This window comes from Varanus komodoensis, unplaced genomic scaffold, assembly GCF_004798865.1.
Source record: "Varanus komodoensis strain SLA01 unplaced genomic scaffold, ASM479886v1 scaffold3, whole genome shotgun sequence".
NCBI classification, from domain to species: Eukaryota; Metazoa; Chordata; class Lepidosauria; order Squamata; family Varanidae; genus Varanus; species Varanus komodoensis.
The window spans coordinates 51,190,588-51,211,065 of NW_025335761.1; the positions used below are offsets into that span (position 1 = coordinate 51,190,588).

The following is a 20,478-nucleotide window of genomic DNA, read 5'->3' on the forward strand; positions in this document are numbered from 1 at the left end:
ATTGCTGTAAGACTCACCAGCACAGCACTTCCAGTGGTGCCACAGAAGGGGCTCCAATGTGAAGCTTGGAGAACTTACATTTGTATGCATGTATGTATATTCCACCTTTTAATATGTGTCCATGGAATTGTAAGTTGCATAAAATACTTAGCAATTATATATAGACATCACTAAAAAAGGTCCAAATATCTAAATAGGTATACATTTGAAAGTGGTGTCTATGGCACCCATTCATAGCATCATAGGAGGTGTATGTTTGTCCTTCCAATGTTGAAACATTAGGCTCCTAGCTGTTGAAAGTGGGCACAGCATCCATTTGCCGAGGGTATTTCTTCATTTCCAAGAAACAGGTTAGTAATTTAAAAGCGTATATACAGCAGTGAATATTAAAGACTGTTCCAGTACAAAATATCTATGTAATAACCTCTCTGCAGAAAAGAGGCAATTGCTGGACCTTGCCAAGATGTGCTTTTAAAAGAAGCATTAGCTCTTATAGCACTGCCAGTAATTAGCTGAATTTGACAATCCTTTATTAAGGAGACATCATGCTGTCCAACAGACGCAAAAGTTCTGACTGAATATGACACAGCCTAAGATCCACAGAAGTGAAAGTGACATGCCAGAGTAGTAATCCAGCAATGAGGCATTTTGTGGTGGTACCCATAGCAGAGTTTTGGATACCTACAGTAGCAAGGTGGTTATTGCTTTGTTCTCCTTCTATTTGAATTGAATGCTATTTTTGCATTGTTTCATATTGCTTAAAATATGCTGTAAATGAGTTTAGGAACCATTGATAGGCGTGCATAGCTACTTAAAATTGACACTTCTAGCTAATAAAACAAATTCTGAGATCTTGTGCTAGCAACAAATGTTGATATGTCAGTCTTTTAAGAGTGATTGGTTACATGTCTACTGCAGCAGTACTCTGGATTTGGTAGGGCTCCGTTGTTCTTAGATATCATCAGGATGTCTCTGGCCTATGGCAACCCTGTGAAAAAAAGGCCTTCAGAATGTCCTAACCAGGACAGCCCTGCTTAGCTGTTCTAAATTCAAGGTTGTGGCTGCTTTTAATAGAGTCAATCCATCTCATATTTGGTCTTCCTTTTCTTTTTCTGCCTCCAATTTTTCCTAGCATGATCGTCTTCTCCAGGGAGTCTTGTGTTCTCATGATATGACAGCCTCCGTTTTGTCATTTTTGCTTCTAGGGAAGGTTCTGGCTTGATTTGATCAAGGAGGCAGGGCTCTAGTTTTATTTATACTGTGACTCTCCACCCAGCAGTTTGCTTGGAATGACATAAAAGAAATCAGGGAGATGGCAAGCTCGGGGAAGATTCATTTTAAAAGCATCTGCATCTTTAAATCTGTAATAAAGAATTAAAGAGATTTTGGGGGGAGGGTCCGTGGCTCAGGGGCAGAGCACACGCTTTGCAGGCAGAAGTGAAGCTGTACTTCAGGCACTTCATGAGAAGGCAAGGCACCCTGTAGAAGACAAACATGCTAGGGAAAGTCGGAGGCCAAGAAGAGGAAGACCAAATATGAGAGATGGGCTGATTCCAAAAGGATGCTACCACCTTGAGTTTACAAGAGCTGAGCAGGGCTGTCCAGGACAGGATTCATTCGTAGTGTTGCTGAAGTCAGAGATGACTTGACGGCAAGTAACGACTGCACCATAGTGGAGCTAGCTAGGAAACAATTCTGCCAAAACCCTGGAGAGTCACCACTAGTCGCTGTTGACAGTTTTGAGCTAGACAGATCAATGGTCAGGTTCAGTGCAAAAGAACTTCCCATGTTTCCAACCCTGTTCTAGTGGGGAAATTCATGTCCAATCCTAGAGGCATTTAGAAAGGTGATAGCTGGCTGGGAAGTGCTGGGTTTCTAGGACTGTCTTCTTCTAAACACAGATTGGACACATCCTTGGATTCTTTGGGAGTTTGGGAATAAACTTCTTGGCTTTCTTTGCATCATGTTCCCTCTTTTAAAATATCAGTAGGCTGGATTTTTCTAAACAGTGCATTCTTTCCATGAGGTGATGACAATTTGTGAGGGTTTTAAAAAGATGAGTTGTTTTAAAATTGTGTCCTTATATGGAAAGTTGTCCAGACTTGGCTGTCATTGCTACCAAATATCTTGGCTTTTGCAGAGAGGAAGGGGGGGAAGCATCTTTGTAAAAATTGGGCTAATAGATGATGCTCCTCGTTTCTTGGGACTGTTTTGCACTTATGGCCAGCCAAGAGTCTCTGAGGAGCCAATGATGCACAGTTTAAATGAGAGACCATGGTGTGCTTAGCTTTTTGAAAGAGGCTGTGTGTGGGGGGGGGGGGTGGGGGGGGGGGGGAGAGAGAGAGAGAGATCTGAATATGGAAAGGAATATCACCCAGTACTGCCCCTCCTTGTGCCATTTTTCCCCCATTAGAAAGTTTTAAAAAGTTGTTGGTTGCCCAAATTGTTGACAAAACACTAAGGAGGCTTAGAAAATTAAAGTTTAAGTAGAAGGCAGCACAAAATGACAGTACAACCAAAGTTTACTTTTGCGTGGTTTGCATTCATGCATAAGACATCATATTCCAGTACTGACGTCTCTGAAAGCAACAGAACATATTACAGCAGGACCCTCATATCCACTGGTTCCATGTTTTCAATTAACTGTGGTTGACCTCGGCCTGAAAGAGAAGTCGTAAAGTGCCAAATGAAGTCTTACAGTGCTTCCTGTAAATGAGCATTCTTGATTTAAGAAGGCAAGAAAAGAATCATATGCTGAGTTAAGAATGAACGAAATTGGGAAAAAGACATGTGTATACTTTATTGGAGTTCATTTTAAGTATATAGTTTATTTAAGTTTATTTTGTGGTCCACTGCTTGCCGCCCGTAGATGCCTGCTTGCCGCTTGCCACCTGTTGCTGCCACCTGCGAGGACCTGCTTGTGGGTCTCAAGCATCTGACATTTACCATATACGGCTCTTCTGCTGAGTGACTCTGGCCACCCCTGGTATATAGTATAGTGTTTGATATTATCTGCCATTTCAGGCATCCGCTGTGGGGCTTGGACCCCGCATATCTAAATTGAAATATGAAATTTCATTCATATGAAATTTGGTTCATATATCTGAATTGTCGTGCATGTTTACATGCATCTTCCTGGTTTCAAAATATTTTAATGAATGAATGAACACATCCTTTTATTTTCCTGATTGGTTCCATTAGCAATTTATTAATATGTATATTGAAGATGGACTGTGGAGAGTGTTGAATTCAGTGCCACAGATGTGTGGAAGATCTTTGTTTATTTCATTTAGCCTTTTATATTCATTATTAACACCACCATTTATTTGTTAAGATCCTTTTTGGCTGGTGCAGTCATGTCATGAGCAATTAACACTGGGGGGTTAATTAATAGACCTATAAAGGAGGGGTACAGAAACACCATCACTGTATAGATTTTATAGGCTGTTGTGTGTGATGAGAAGCCAGTGGGGGAGAGAATAAAAACAGCTTATTAGTTTTGAAGCATGTTTACATTTCTTTCTGAAACCTCAAGGAAAATGATCCCACTGCTTTTTATTCATCATTAAATATCATGTAGAATGACAGGGGGAGGACAATAAAATTTTGGCGTTTCAGTCACCTTTTGCACTGATAAAACTCAAAGACCACACAAATTCCATTAGGAAAAAAAATCTGATTTTTATTCAAATAGAGAATCTAATATTGATATTATTTGCCCATGTTCTAGTACTTCAATAATAATTCATACCTGTAAATGTCAATATTAATCTTTTGTACGCAGTAGACTATTTTCACACAGCCTGCAGGATTGTGCTTGATCCCACTTTGAAATTAAAATTTCAATATTCTTTTGTTTAGAATTTCCCCCATTTTGAAATTAAAATACAAATGTACATTTGTTTAGATTTCATACAGCAAGACTTTTATATCAAGGAGGGTTTCTGTTGCCTGAATTATACAACAGACTGCATAATTTTTTATTAATTCTTTGTAAATATAGAAATAACAAGGGGACCTTAAGCAAGAACATGATACAAATAATACCCATAAATAATAATTTATGATGCCAGGAAGGAAGGAAGGAAGGAAGGTGAACAATTTAACACTTATGGAATAAATACGGTAAGGAAAGGTTTTATGTTAAGGTACATAAGAAAGCTGCTTTGAGTTCGTAAGAAAGAAGTAGGATATAAAACTGATAAAGAAATAAAAGAAATAAGTGGTCCATATATCTAGGTAACCATCCATATGAAATTGACAACTCCAGGAGATAGAAAGACGAACAGCTGGTTCCAAGACCAAATTAAGCCAGAATTATCCCTAGACGCAAACATGGCAAAGCTGAAGCTGCACCCTATTCATAGAGTCGCCATAAGTTGCAGATGACTTGACAGCACATGACAGCTACTACTATTGCAACAAAGATAAATTCAAATGTAGAAAAAGCAGACCATTAAATGATAGGTCGTAGGTATTTGTCATTGCATGTATGACATATGATTTTTCTTTGCCACTGTAACAGCTCTCCACTTTTGCCACCCATTTTTGCTGTCCATATTGATAGTTTTTTAAATCCACAGTTATAACACATTTTTCAAAATTTGTCTAAGGAACGACGTCCAACCAAAACAAAGTTGCTACAGGTCAAGCCTACATGAATGCTGCAGTGAGGTGTTGTCTGCATTACATTGCCATTATCTAGCAGAGTTAGCCACCATGTCTCCATGGTCTCTAGGATCTATGATTCACTGATGAACATAAGAAAAACTATGCTGGATCAGACCAAAGGTCCATCAGGTCTAGCAGTCTGCACACACAGTGGCAAACCAGCTGTCCATGGGATCCCTCAAGCAGGATGGATACAAGACCTCCACCAAGCTCCTCAACAACTGGTGTATGCATGCATGTCACCTCTGCTAATGGAGATGGCACACAGCCAGCAAGGCTAGTAGCCACTGATAGCCTTCTCTTTCATGAATCTGTCCAATCCCCTCCTAGAGCCATCCATATTGGTGGCCATCACCATTTCCTGTGGCAGCGAATTCCATAGCTATATGCTGTGTGAAGAAGTACTTCCTTTGATCTCACCTAAACGTCTCACCAATCAGCTTCATGGGATGACCCCAGGTTTGAGTTTTAAGGCAGAGGGAGAAAAATCTCTTCCTCTCTACTTTCTCCATACCATGCATGATTTTACACTTGTCTCCCCTCAGTCACCGTTTTTCTAAGCTAAGTTTGGGTGGGACCAAGACTGTTTCTCTAATCTGTTTTGTAATCCTATATGCAGCATTCTGCAGGAAAAAGGACAAAAATTGTTCTTTAAACTGGAACAAATTCACCCCAGTAAATTTTTGTGGAAAAAATACTCAGCTTGAGTAAATATTTGGAACACATGTGATAATTTACTTCTGCATTTGATACTGATTTTTATACTAATCAACATTTGACTGTTTTTGACAAGTTACCCTGTAGCAACAGTGACTCATCAGTGGACTCATAATAGTATTTGATATTTTAAGAGTTCCAAGAAATATTGATTAATAAGTTGTAACTTCAACGTTTGATGTCAAGTTTCATTCCAAAAGTCAAATGTTGAATTTTTATGTTAGAGTTCAAAATCAAACACTGTACTGTGGAATTCAAAACAAAAATGGTTGCTTTTCAAAATTTACAGCATTTTGTTTCTCCTCCAAAGCTAAGTAGAATAAAGCAGAAATATAATTCATATTATATAGCATAGGACAAATGCACAGTAGAATCTGAAAGCTGGATCTCTTTGGTGGAGATGCTATAAAACAGAAATATAGCCTAATAGTACCAAAAAAATCTCCAACAAAGTATTTTGAAACTGCTTTTTTAAGATCACCTTCTAGGTCTGTTCAACTACAGCTCCCATAATCTCCAGTCAAGCTGGGTTGATGTAGCAGATAATGGGGGCCATAGTCCAATACACCTGGAAAGTACCAGATTGGGGAGTGCCTCTTTAAGGCATTATAGTTAATACAGATTTCAACTTTTTTTTTTTTTTAGTATCCTGCCATCACATAGGATATAGTTGTAAAGAATGGGGGTAGAATCTCACTAGAATTGCTAGAAGGATTTTTTTCCTTAACATTTTTTCTTGTGTTCATATTTTGCAATTACTCAGGGTTAGTCACATCATGTGAGCAGATGTGGGGAATACCTAGTGTTACAACTGTAGGTAATACTAAACCCTAAGCAGAAGAATTTCTGAAGGCTCTAGGTACAAGCAATGGCTTCCTTCTAGCTTATGGTCCCATTCTAAACCAACTGAAGTAAAGCCGCAAAATTCCCATGTTTTTCCCTTTCAGTTGGTCACATGCTTTGAGAAATCATATCTGAACCAGAGCAGAAATAATGCTGGAATGTCTGAAAAGGCCAATGTCCTAGCAAAGAATGTTGGAATTTCTCATTCCTTTAAAGTGAATTAATAAGTCATGCACACTACTTTAAAACACACAAAAGTATTTCACCATAATTCTCAAGAGTAATATAGAAAACAAGCATAACATTTTTAGGGTTAATATTTTTACAAGGATTTGGCCCTGAGTTAGAGGGCATATTTAAATAAACAGCCAAACATTTTCCAAATCTTTCCAGATTGTTCTTGAGCAGCTGATACATCTTTGTTTAGATGTGTTCCTGGAATGTTTTTCTGGCATTCAACCTCCTCTAGCACACACTCTTTTCCCGGTCTTATCTGCATATTTATTTATTTATTTATATTACATTTTTTAATCCCTTGTAACCCCTTGTAACCAAAGCTCTCTGGGTAGTTCATACCTTTAAGTCACCAATCCTGCTTAGCTTCCAAGACTAGGCAGGACCAGGAACTTCAGGTTATAAACATTCATCTTTTCTAATGTGCTATAATTAAAATGGCTGCTTTTTGGAAGCCGCCTCCCTCCTCTGTTCAGGACATATTTTTAGTAATAGCTCTTGTTCATGTAGATTTCCCCATTTCTTTCCGTGATCCCTTGCTGTCTTCTGACCTGGAATGTTCTGCACCGCTCCTTTCTCTGTTGCTAGGCAGCTCAAGTATCACCCGTCAGATGCTTTAATTCCTAATACCTGCAACTTTTGCTCCTCGCTGATTTTGCAAATACGACTACGCTAATTTGGCCCACTTAAAGCCACACCATTGAGTTACTCTGCTGCAATTCCATCTCATGTTAAACCTTTTGCCTGATAAGAGTCTGGTGTTTTAGTGACCTTAGAATGCCATAGCAATGAATTCAGGGAATGGAGGGCAAAAGTGTATCTCTGAACAGGATTTCTATGTGAAAAGGTGTGCAAAAATCAGAAGCAAGGCATCCAGGATAGACAGAAAACAAAAAGAAGATATGTTCTCAAGGTGGCAAAATATTTATTTAAGCCCAATAGGTTTGGGGGATCGAAGTGCCTTCCCCAAGGCCATCTTATAAAATGCAAATATTGTGAACAAATTAAGCCAGTTTACTGAGTTTAATGGCTCTCATCAAGCACCACCTTCAGTGTTTGCATTTTTTAAGATCTTCTGTTTGGCACCACTGAGAATGCTTGCTCCTCCTCTCCCCTCCCCCACTCCCTTTTCTTTCTTTCCATGCATGGTAGAATAAGCAGACCTTCTTGTATGTCCAATAGGGTTAATAAATTTGGGATGCCTTCAGAAGGGGATTAGGCAACAAATTCATGGCAGATAAGGCTGTCAGCAACTGTGAGTCAGGGTGACTGTAGATTACCTTCAGAGGCAGCAATGGGGAAAGATGGCAATACATTGCCTACAGTTTCTGCGTGTGGGGTTTCCTTAGCTGTCTGGTTGGCCACTACAGTGCTGGACTAAATAAGCCATCACTCTGGCTTTGTGCTCTTACATGTTAATTAGTGATTATGGTTTCCCTAGAACATAGGAAGCAGTCCTGTGACCTGTCTAGAAGTGTTTCTTTTATTGTGCCTTTTCCCTGCCTTATTCATAAGACTTTACAACTCCGTTCTCCTGTTTTCCTACAACTTCCTTTTCTTCTCATATTGCCCATGCTCTGCTAAGACAGACAGAACAACTGCAAAATGTCTTCTCATAGCTAGCACTTGGAGCCCACCACCTGGAAGCACCCTCACTCAATCAACACTGCCTGCTTAGTCCTTTCCAGCCTTGGATCCCCAGATGTTGCTGGCCTACAGCATCTGGGGACTCCAGGTTAGGAACCACTGGCTTACTGACTTACAAGCTGCTCTTTCAGGCATGGCCCTTACTCACCCCTACCTGGAGATGGCAGGGGTTGGACCTGGGTCCTTTAGCTTGCAAGGTGCTGCAGCCATTCCTTGTAGGGTTTGTTGCTGCTGCCACTGCCATTTTCTGTAACTTCTTCGTTATGAAATAACTGCCATAAATCAACACATGGTTGAGCTTGTGTTCAGCTGTTTTAAATTAACAGTGATCTGTTGGATCATGCCCTCCATTTGCACAGCCCTAATTAACCCTGTCGAAACATCAACACCCTCTTCCAACTTGTCTTCCTTCTTGTTCTCCGGATAAATGTATGCTTTGCATTTTTAAAAACACACTTAAGAATCAGATGTGCAGTGCTTTACATGTCGGGTTCTGTTCTCATGGCACTGATTTGGCTTGAATAAAAAAGATATCAGCTGTATTCTTGGAGTATGCTGCATTAATCAGACTTGCTGGAATGATCACATGGTATTCTATCGCCTTTCCCTACGAGCTGCTGCTTGTCAGCAGCTGGTTGGGCGGCAGGCTGCAGGCCAGTATCTGCAGCCCCTCTTCTCCCAGAATCTTTCCCTCATACAGCTCTCAGTTATGCCTGTGGCTTGACCAACTAAATGTTTCTCCTGCACCTTAATAAGGTTATTTTGCAAACCTCAAGGCCTCTGCCTTATTTCTTAGGCCATGTATGCATTTGAAGAATTCAGGTAGGCTCTGTGTTTCATATGGCAATACGCTCGTTTTTTGTTCCTGCAAGAATTTTGCTGTGTAATGTCAGAGTGCTTTTACAGGCTTCTGGGAGGCAAATGGAGGTTTTTGCCTTCACCTAAAATATTGCAGCCCTTCTCTGGGGTTGGGGAGGTGGGTGTGTCAAGGAGAAACGGTAGGTAAACAATAGCTAACTGCATGATGAAGTAAATAGATGAGAAATGGCTTTTTCTGTCTCAAGTTTTTTTTATCAATGTTGTAGGCCAAATCTGCAAGCGTAGTTATAAATATAAAAGCAATGCTGTTTTGACAGGAAGAATGAAAAAGTATCTTTGCTATTTTTGGTGCATAGCAGATGCATCTCCTCTGTAAAGAATACAGATTATGATAGTTAAAGGACAAAATATTGATGCTCGGATGGTAGATGGGATTAGCTGAGGAGCTGTTGCACTGTCTGTTGCTTTTGGTTTCATAGCTGCAGGATTTCATCAAAACCACTAAGTAAAAAATCAAATGCGCTAGATATCAGTGCGGGTGTTGTATTTTTGGTGAAAAATTAAAGTGTTTTAGTGGGTGTGGAGAAAGACCATCTTTTATGCTCCAAATAATCTACTCCTAATTTCTTCCTGCTGAGAGATTTTGGAGGTGCTGCTAGTAGGGTTTTTAAAAACTCTTTCCCTGTGCAGTTTTGAAGATTTACAACATTTATTTAAAAATAACAGTGATTACCCATGGTCTTCTTAACTGCTGCAAAACAATATAGAGAACTATTAATTTGCCTGTCCTTCAGTGTCTTTCATTTTTTAAAAGGTTCATGCACTTTTTTTCTTCTGATGATAGCAGTGAAAATAATGAATATTTCATGACCATCTCATCTAGTAATATAATGGCTGCATTTTATGTTTCAGTAATGACATTCTGTAAAAAGCTAACTTGGAAGTTTATTTGTATGAGTGAGGATGATTGTTTAAATGAATATATCATCAGTTTTTTTTCTGGGATTTGGGGGAGAGTACTGGATTTTCTCAGAGGCACTGAGTTAATTACACTGTGTTTTTATTAAATGTGTTTTATGCCAGAGATCACATCACTGGCATCTTCATGTTTGGATGCCTCAAATATCAATGAAACTGAAGAAAAGATTATTAACAGCAATTTATTCTTAATTGTTCTTGAAAAGTGAGTGGTCAGCTTCTGTGCAGTGCAGGATGAAAATTAAGAAGGAATGTGTGCTATTTATGAACCATAGGAGAATGCCAGATTGGTAGGTGCTGGATTTTGCTAGAAGCCAGTGCCCTGCTCTATCATAGCTGCAGTTGTTATAACATTGTCACAAGAATGCTGGCAAGCCTTGAAGAGCCAATTACTGTCACCAAGTTAAGCTGCAAATAGAAATGGGGCTCCTAGCCTACAGTCCTTTTGTGTAGTCATCCTGTGCAGATGGAGACCAAGTGAGGCAAAAGTGATTTTCTTAATGATATTCTGAACAGATTGTCACACAAAATAAAATTCATTTTGATGTGCCATCTTGCAGAGGGCAAGGTCTGACTCTTTCCCATTGACCGCCTCTGTTGATCTTAAATATATCTCAGTCAAGGCCAGTGTTTACCTAACAGTCTTGGGGTATGTTGGGTGCCAGATTTTTTGATTCAGGCTTCTGGATTCCTTTTTTTGTTTGCCATTTCTTTCGTTAGCCAGGTTTATTTTGGAATATTAACAAGCTGTGACCTGCTTGCCATGTGTGGCATATAGAGCTGTCGCCATGATAGTCCTTAAAAATGAGAGACCAAATTGATAGGTTGATATATACAGGTCCTTTCTGGTGATTCTGTAAGGATATCAAAGTTTGAGGCAACACAGAAATCTTTAGAGGGCTGGTGGGAAAGATAACAATGACTCAGTTTGCTGATTCCATGGTGATTTGCCACTGTGAGTATGGAGTGCTGGACAAGATGGACCTTTGGTTTGATCACCTTTTCTTATGTTCATACGTGGACAACTTGTGGCCTTTCAGATATTGTGGCCTCCAGTTCCCATCACCTCTAGCCAACAGAGCTCATGGTGGAGTGTGAAGGGAGTTGCAAGTCGAAACAGCAGGTGTGGCAGAAGTTGCCCATCCAGTCTCATCTTTTTTTGGTGAACTTCTAGGACATTTATTCAGTGTTAACTGAATTTAAGTGCTGTTTATTTGAGTGTGCATATCTAGCTTTTAGCCCCCATACCTCACAGTGTAACTAAACTTCGGCATGTGTAATTCAAATAAATGCACATTCTTGCCTTGATTAACCTTCCACATATTTGCCTTCTCTTCTTGTGTTTTCATCCCTGCTTCTGGTTTTAGATTGTAGCTTCTGCCAGACATTCTGCCTTCTCTTATACATTAGAAAACACTATGCAAGTTTTATGGTGCTGTGCAACCTAACGAGAAGGTGCAGTTTGGAGCAGGGATTTCCAATTAGAAATTTGATAAATAGATAGCATTCATTGCGAGACAAGACGGAATCTAGAGAATTAATCCATGGGAATTATAGGAAATGAAACTCTGTGTAATGACAAAACTTTGTTGTGGGGAGAGTGAGCATTGACTTGGTTATAAGAGTATTCTAATTCTCAGCATCCTGGCTCAGCTTCCAAATGAGGTACCTGTGTTTTGGGTACTCTTCAGCTTCAATCTAATGTATGCTCTTAATTTTCTAGTCCATGTTATGAATCTGTAGAGTTGTGTCTTCTTAAAAAGAGAAAGGATTTTTTCTTGAAAGATGTCTAGTTTCAGTGCTAATGCTGTTAATGAAGCACCTGTGTGAAATAGTTAGCTGAAGTTGTGATTTTAATCAATTAAATTATACATGCAGTCAAATGTACTTGGAGTTTAATTTGTATCTATGTAGTATTGATATAAGTGTTTACATTATGGAAGGTTCCAAATGGAAACCTTCTGTTCCTCTTTGCATATGGGATCATCCATATCTCATTGCAGTTGATGATTTCAGTCATTTTCCATTTCATCTGGTTAACCTCATAGCCTTATAATTTATTAATTTATAACATTGCTATTCTGCCAAATAGTCAAATCTCTGTGGGCCATTCACAGTAATTAAAACAATAAATACAGCACAATAAAGTACAATTTAAAGGTTTAAATTCATGATATGAAAGACAGATAAAACACAGCAATGCTGTAAAGATTTAAAATATTAGTAACAGATTTAAAACACTTAAAACTATTCCTAAAAGGATGGCTGAAACCCCGGTGGACTGCATGGAACAAAGGACTAAATTAGGCATAATGTAAATTGGTGAATGAAATTAAAATGCACGTTTTTGTTTTGTAAATAGCAATTGTGGGAAGGCCTGACGGTGAGAAAGAGTGCAATATTTGTTTCTCACTGCCATTCAACCACTATTTGCATTTCACCCAACACTCCCATTGGTGCCAGTGGAGGCATCCCTTGAAATAGAAATAGATTCAAACAGATTCAAAAATGAGATTTTTAAAATTGGGACTATGCTTGAGAGAGGTCAAGTTCACACACAGCGAGCAACTATTGTGGGTGAATTTCTCCCCAACATGGCTTTCTTTTGTGACAGCATCCACCATTTTGAATACATGGGGTGTGGTGGTGTCATACTGTAGCTTCTTGTATTAAGAGAACCAGCAATAGGTGGGTTGCTGGAGTGGTTCACATGCCACACTGAACCCATGTGCTGTTTTAGGGTTGAAGGTGACTTGCCAACTACCCCAGCAACCCACCCTCACCCAGGTGTGCATGTAGTGCGAGGCTACAGTGCACCCCCTCTGCACCCTGCGTATTCAAAATGGTAGCCACCCCGAGGCTTGTGAGCCGCCCCGAGGCTTCGGCGAATGGGGCAGCATAGAAATTTTCTAAATAAATAAATAGCCGCCATGGCAGGCACCGCCACCACCATTCCCACCAGCAACCAAAAACATGGGTTCCCCCAACCCAGTCTGCTATTTATATAACCAGAGCATGCCTGCACCCAGTTGTAATCCACCCAGAGAACATCTGTTATCAAGTGGATTAAAAATATAATAAACAATATATCTACTTTGGCCCAAATGTTGCTGCTTTTAGCATTTTTCAGGGTGCATTATGTAAGAGTTTGCAATACAGTATTTCATTTTGTTTCAGATCTGTATTTTTTATTTATTTCAGAACCCAAGATAGCTCGCAGTACTTGCCTCCTCTAGGTTAGGATGAGATGCAGTGATGGGCCCAGAGTCACCCAATGGGTTTCATGGCTAAGTTGGGACTAGAACCCATATTGCCTGACTTCTAATCTACCACTCTTACACCACACTGGCTCTCATGTCAATGTGAAATCCAGATGGAATGAACAGTGATAGATAAATGTCTGGATGGACGGACGCATACGTAACAGTAGTACACAGCTAATAGTGTACTGCACAGGCCTACAAATACTAGACGTGAGAATTTTGAAGTAACCTGTTGAGATTTTATTTTATTAAAAGATGTTTAGTTGTTTGGTGTTGCTGAATTGAAACATCAATGGGACTAACACTGCATATATGCTTTCTGCTTCCCACAGTGTCATATCTGGTGATCCTAGATTTGTTAAATAAGTAGATTCTTGCAAGGACCCCAGCAGTCTTTGGTGCTTTCTGAAATTCATTCCATTTTGGAAAACTGTAGCTATGTCTGGAATATTCCTAAAATAGTTAGCCAAAAAAAAGTGTTTAGTACTATCCAGCATTTTGTACTGTTAGGATTGTACCGATCTGCCACTGGTGCTGCTATTTCTGTTGCTGTGTTGCATAGAAGAGCATTTTTGAGGATACTGAAAAGCAGTGCTGTCTTAAGGTTGGTAGCATGCAACATTTCAAAACTGATTTGTGTTGTGATGAACAAAATCTGACACAGTCCCTTCCAGTCCCTGGATGGTGACAAGAGCTGCTTTCCAAAGTATCTCCCTTTTTAAAAGCATTTTGAAAAGTTCCAAGGAGCACCTTCATTTTCTGTTACCTACCCGCATGCAAAGAAACTTCTGAACTGATACCTTTCAGTCGCACAGAATTCTCAGGCTAATGATACCTTAGGGCTCATTGAGCAGAGAGTCAGTCTAAAAATATATTAAATAAAGAAACAATACCTAAGTTGTTACTTCCATAGTTCAGCAAAATGGTGTGTCTTCTGTCAGCCAAAGTAAACAGGGCCTTGCATGGGGAACTTAAGAGAGAATTGCATAAATAAATCTGGATATTTGTGGCATCAGTCCATTAAGCTTTTAATAAGGAGCTGTCCTCTTACAAGTTACATAGATCATATGGTGCTTTTAGCAAAGGCAGGGACTTGGTCAGTGCGTGCAGGTGTGCATATGGTTTCACCTACACTGTCTCATTTTCACATTTGTACTTGCATATATGGGGCCTTTCTGCATGATTGATCTGTAGTTCAGCTTCTTAGGGTGGGGGGTCCACAACATTTTGGACCTGTGGGTACATTTAGGAATTTGAAAAACTGCTTATGGGCATCCCTGCTATATGCCTAAGTAATGATTTGCTGCTGTGTCATGTCTGTGGATCTTAGGCTGCCTTTTACTCAGAAAAAGAGCTTCATATCTATTGGTCATTGCAGTGTCTCTTCGGCATGTCTTATTTAGCTGATTGCTGGCAGTTTGACACAATGATTGCTTCTCCTAATCATGTATTTTGGCAATGCCCAGTCCTTGTTCCTTTTCGGGAAGAGGTTATTACGCAGGAAAATTGTGTGCTAGAAGAGCCATTAATATTTGCTGATCTGCATAGTCTTTTAAATTATTTACCAGCTTCATGGAAATTCACAAATGGAAACAGAAATTGATTGTGCCCTTTAGACCACTAAAAAATTGATCTTATAAATTTGGAAGGATAAACACTCACCTCTCAGGACTGAGGACCTTATATACTTTTGATATATGAACAGGTGGAGTATAAATGGCAGGTTCAAATGGGTACATGTTTGGATATATGATTTATTTTTGTTGAAACCTATATATAATTCATGGAAGGTTGTATACCAATATACATACCAAGTTGTATGTTGTTGTTAGTTGCGAAGTTGCATCCCATGGACAACATTCCTCCAGGCCTTCCTGTGCTCCACCATCCCCTAGAGTCCACTTAAGTTCACGCTGACTGCTTCAATGACTCCATCTAGCCATCTCATTCTCTGCTGTCCCCTTCTTCTTTTGCTGTCAACCAAGTTGTATAGCAATATACATATAAATGGCTTTGAATAAAACAAAACAAAGATAAAAATTCTGGCACCAATTTGAGGATTCCTCCATGGCAGCAATGGGGCTGACTGTGGGTACCAGATTGAGGATCCCTGCAGGGTCTTCATGTTTCCATTTAAAAGATATTGGGCAAGTATTCCATTTCTCCATCCTTAATGAATTTTCTGTGGTAATAAAGGTGGAATAAGAGGTGGTAAAATGGGATGGTTCCAAATGGAAAATGACATTATCTTGACCCCCTTCTGTGAATGGGCCAAGGTTATTATGCAGTGAAAGCTACCCTGGTGTCTCATTAATGCCATATTTTGTGCCTGAAGACATTTGAGCATTCCTGCGCCTACTCTCCCAGTAATGCATCCAGTGCTGTAATTGTTGCACAATTGAATGTGGTTGCAGGAACCTGGTGGATATTCTCTGCAGTACCTTAACCTACTATACTTTCGCACCTTTTCCATCTTGTTATGCAAACTGCTGTTCTTTATTTATTTTTCGATTTATATCCTGCCTTTTTCCTGCAAAGGGCTCAAGGCAGCTTACATTGTCTCCTCCTCCATCTTATCCCCACAACAACAGCCCTGTGAGGTAGGTTGGACTGAGAGTCTGTGACTGGCCCAAAGTCATCCAGTTGCTTTAATGCTTCCCCTCTATGCTTCTAGTACCATGACACTTATCTAGACTTCCCTTCCGTTCCATCCACTCCTGTTTTAAGAAGTGCAGAGAACAGCCAGAGTACCTCATTTTCACCTGTACTTTTTGTGAACCTTAATTTCCTAGTTTTATTTTTTGCTCAATTAGAGCATAGGTGGAGGAAATCACGGGATGAATCTGACCGAACACACTTGAGAGCCCACTATCGGGCCTATGCTGTGGCAGTGAAGGCGGCGAAAAAGAAGTTTTTTTCCGCTTCCATTGCCTCCTCACAATGCCGTCCAGCGGAGCTTTTTCGAGTGGTGCAAGGCCTGGTTCGCCTGGGTCCTAAGGAAGATCCGATGCCACCCTCAAAGGCCCGCTGTGACGACTTTGCCAGGCATTTCAGGGAGAAAATCGCTCAGATTCGTCACGAGCTGGACTCCACTAATGAATCAGAGGTCTCTGAGGAGTCGCCAATGCCACCGTCTGGTCCAAAATTACTGGAGGAATTTCAATTATTGCGGCCAAAATTACTGGAGGAATTTCAATTATTGCGGCCCAATGATGTGGACAAGGTGCTTGGAAGAGTACGTCCCACCACTTGCCTATTGGATCCTTGCCCGTCTTGGTTAATAAATAACTCCAAGCACGGGATTGGGACCTGGATCTTGGAAGTGGTTAACGCTTCTCTGAGGGAGGGTCGAGTGCCTGCCCCTTTAAAGGAGGCGGTAATACGACCGGTCCTGAAGAAAGCGTCACTGGATCCAGAGATGGCCACTAACTATAGACCTGTGGCCAACATCCCGTTTCTGGGCAAGGTGCTGGAGCGAGTGGTGGCGGGACAACTCCAAGCACTCTTGGAGGAAACTGATTATCTGGATCCTTTTCAGTCCGGCTTCAGACCCGGGTACAGTACTGAATCTGCCTTGGTCGCCCTGTACGATGACCTGTGCAGGGAGAAGGACAGGGGGAGTACATCCCTGTTGGTTCTTCTGGACCTCTCGGCGGCTTTCGATACCATCGACCATGGTATCCTTCTGGATAGACTTGCGGGATTGGGGGTTGGAGGCACTGCTTTGCAGTGGTTCCGCTCCTATCTCGACGGTCGATTCCAGAAGGTAGTGCTGGGGGACCATGTCTCTACGTCATGGCAGCTATGCCATGGGGTACCACAGGGCTCCATTCTATCCCCTCTGCTATTTAACATCTATATGAAACCGCTGGGAGAGGTCATCAGGAGGTGTGGGCTGCGGAATCATCAATACGCTGATGATACCCAGCTTTACCTCTCATTCTCCACTAATCCAGGTGAGGCAGTGGCTGTGCTGAACCGGTGCTTGGCCGAGGTAAGGGAATGGATGAGGGCCAATAAACTGAAACTCAACACAGACAAGACGGAGGTCCTGTTGGTTGGCGGATCGGGTTTCGGAGAGGGTGGATTTGACCTGGTCCTGAATGGTGCAACACTCCCTCTTAGGGATAAGGTCCGCAGCTTAGGTGTACTCCTCGACCCGGAGCTTTCTTTGGAAGCTCAGGTGACAGCGGTAGCGAGGAACGCCTTCCTTCAGCTTCGGCTGATTAATCAGCTGCGCCCCTACCTGGAATAGGACTGCCTGGCGACGGTGACACACTCCCTGGTGACTTCCCGCCTAGACTTCTGTAACGCGCTTTACGTGGGGCTTCCCCTGAAGACAGTCCGTACACTTCAATTGGTGCAAAATAGAGCTGCCAGGTTGCTGACGGGGACGGGGCGTTATGCTCACATGACTCCAGTCCTCCATCAGCTTCACTGGCTTCCCATTGAAGCCCGGGCCCAATTCAAGGTGTTGATTATGACCTACAAAGCCCTAAACGGCTTGGGTCCTGGCTACCTGAACGAGCGCTTACGTCCGTATATGCCCGACCGCCCTTTGAGATCTGCGGGAGAGTCCCTTCTCCGGGAACCCTCCATGAAAGAAATTAGGAGAGTAAGAACCCGGAGGAGGGCTTTCTCTGCGGTGGCGCCCAACCTATGGAATTCACTCCCCAAAGAGGTCCGCCTGGCACCGTCGTTACTGGTTTTTCGGCGCCAGGTAAAGACCTTTTTATTTAAACATCATTTCAATTGTTAAAACATATGATCTGGCCTGGGCAACTTCTTCTTCCTTCTCTTTCTCCTCCTATATTTTTATTTTATACTGATAATTTTAATTTTGTATTTGTAAATCAATGTATTTTTTGTATTTTTATATTTAATGGTAATTTATTATGTACTATTGTATTTCAATGTATTTTATCATGTTGTAAGCCGCCCCGAGGTTTCGGCAAGGGGCGGCATAGAAATGTAATATTATTATTATTATTATTATTATTATTATTATTATTATTATTATTATCTAAAATGGACATTTTTGCTCTGCTTTATTTTCCCTAGGAAATGTTGTTTCATACTTTCATAAGCGATATATAGATAGCAATCACAAATATAATTAATGCAAGCTTGGGTATGTTAAAGTTATACTTATTGTTTTCTGGGCAATTATTCCTGGCAAGTAAGTGAAAGAATGCATGCATCTTTCACAGTTTAGCAAATTCAACCAAAATTGTTCACACTTTCAGGTTCTTCAGAATTCTTCATTAGGCCAAAAAAGCAGTAGCTAGGGAAAGAAATAAAGTCTCCAAAATTGGCACCAGGAGTCTGCAATATAAAAATACCTTGTTTCAAAAGGGAGATTTATACTGAATAAGTTACCTGAGACCTAGGTGTTGCAAATACCAGATTACATCTAGCAGTGCATTTTGGGAAGCTGTAGGAATGGCAGATTTCCATTTCTGAATGCAGAAATGCCAGCTGATACCATTTCCAAACAGGGATGAGATAATTATATGCAATTATTTCAATAATTGCCAGCTGATCATGCCAAACTCAGTTTCCATCTGCCATCATTTGTGGTTGCCTGCAACCCTACAGTTCCATTTGGTGACTGGAAGGCCTCAGCTATTTTGAGCTCCCTCCAGCAAGCCCTGGGGATAGAAAAGTTGAGTATCCCTGCTTTGGAGCACAGAATATTTTCCAAAGCAAACTGGATTTTTACCAGAACAAACTGATTTTTTTCCAATGCAAATCATCCATTCAAATTAACCTAATTTGCATAGGAAGTGTTTCCAACCCCCCCCCACCACACACACACACACACACCTCCTAACCCTTTGCTAATCCTTGGTGGGATATACTCCTTCCTGCCGTGGAAAACCAATATTAAAAGTGTTCATTCAGCAACCAGCTTATCTCCATCTACCCACTATATGAAGAAAGGGTATTTATTTACACACAAATTTGTGTATACTCTTCCCTTATATACCTACTTGGACCCCAGGTTCTTCAGCAGAGGTCCTTCTCTGAGAGCCACCTTTAAAGGAAACAAGGAAGGTACCTCTGAGGAGATCCTTTTTAGTAGATGCTCCCCATTTATGGAGCCAACTTCCCAGGAAGGTATGCCTGGTGCTGACACTTGATACATTTTGGTGCAAGTCAAAACTTTTTTATTCTTCATCTTGCTTTTGCTGGTATTCTGGTATAGGTTTTTGGCTACTTGTTATGTTACTTTAATGTTTACCTATTTGTTGACCATTTTGAGGGCAATGTGCTGAGAGACTGTTATATAAAATTTTTAATAAATAAATCGAGGATGCTCAGAAGCCATGGAAAATGCTGTTTTATGGTTTTATTGGAAGGTTTTGAAGGAAGCTTTGATGGAAGCCTATCATGGAAGCCATCAGGAAGCAAATTCATGGAATACATGTAAAATATTGGATTGGCGAAACCATGAAAGGACTTTGAAGTCTAGCTTTCATTACTGAGGACAGAGAATTAACAGCCAGGAAGGGAAGTATGCTAACTTTTGCACACATTTTGAAGTAGTGATTAGAACAATTTTCCATATACTGGAGCTTTCAGGTGTGTTGGACTGGAACTGTCCTCATTCCCAGTGACCATGATGTCTGGGAATTATGACACTTGTTTGGGAAGATCAGTTAGGATGTTGGATTAGGGCCAGGGAACCCTCACTTGGCTGTAGTGCTCATTGTGCGACCTTTGGCGAGCCACTAATTCTCAGTATAGCCAGTCTCACAGGATTTTTCAAGGATGCGAGAAGAGAGAACAAGTTTTTCTTCCTTGATCTTCTTGAAGGAAAGGCAGGCTATAAATTCAGTAAGGAAATAATAAATAAAATAATAACTTTCAGCAAGAGGAGAAAAGACAGTAACTTTCACCTGACTCTTTGTACATAAAATGAGAAGAAGCCCTTAATTAGAAACACTGTAAATTCAAGGAGCACTGAAAATGACCTGCCTTTTTACCCTCCAAAGAAGTACTGCCGGACAGGTGGGGTTACAGATCTGAGATCAACTGATGGGAATTGATGGATGATAGAAGAGCCTTTGTTTTCTTCAGGCATGGGGAATATTAGTACAAAAGACACGAGAGAACATATTAGAAAAGGGGACAAGGAATATTGAGAGCCAATTAACTTGCAGAGTTTCACTGTTGAATTTAGAGTACAATAAATTAGGACACTACAAGTCTAATTGGGCAGTGGGAATTGATATAATACCAGTCAAATCAAAATTATAATTAATGGTTTTTCAAAGGATGTTCTTTTTTTCTCTCTTTAAGT

The 20,478-nt window shown here is 40.6% G+C and overlaps 1 protein-coding gene across 5 annotated transcripts in view; it reads left to right on the forward strand.

Moving 5' to 3' along the window:
* The window catches only part of EVL (Enah/Vasp-like), a 184,355-nt gene that overhangs the window by 12,436 nt on the left and 151,441 nt on the right, over positions 1-20,478 (forward strand). For 2 of the 5 annotated variants that reach the window (XM_044436449.1, XM_044436450.1), the window contains exon 1: positions 8,748-8,934. The exons of 1 other annotated variant lie outside the window; for it this stretch is intronic. In XM_044436449.1, the coding sequence (XP_044292384.1) occupies positions 8,912-8,934 (23 nt within the window). In that variant the 5' untranslated portion in view covers positions 8,748-8,911. Of the gene's footprint in view, positions 1-8,747; positions 8,935-20,478 lie in introns of those variants that run through there. 2 more of the 5 variants (XM_044436453.1, XM_044436454.1) reach the window with 2 other exon arrangements.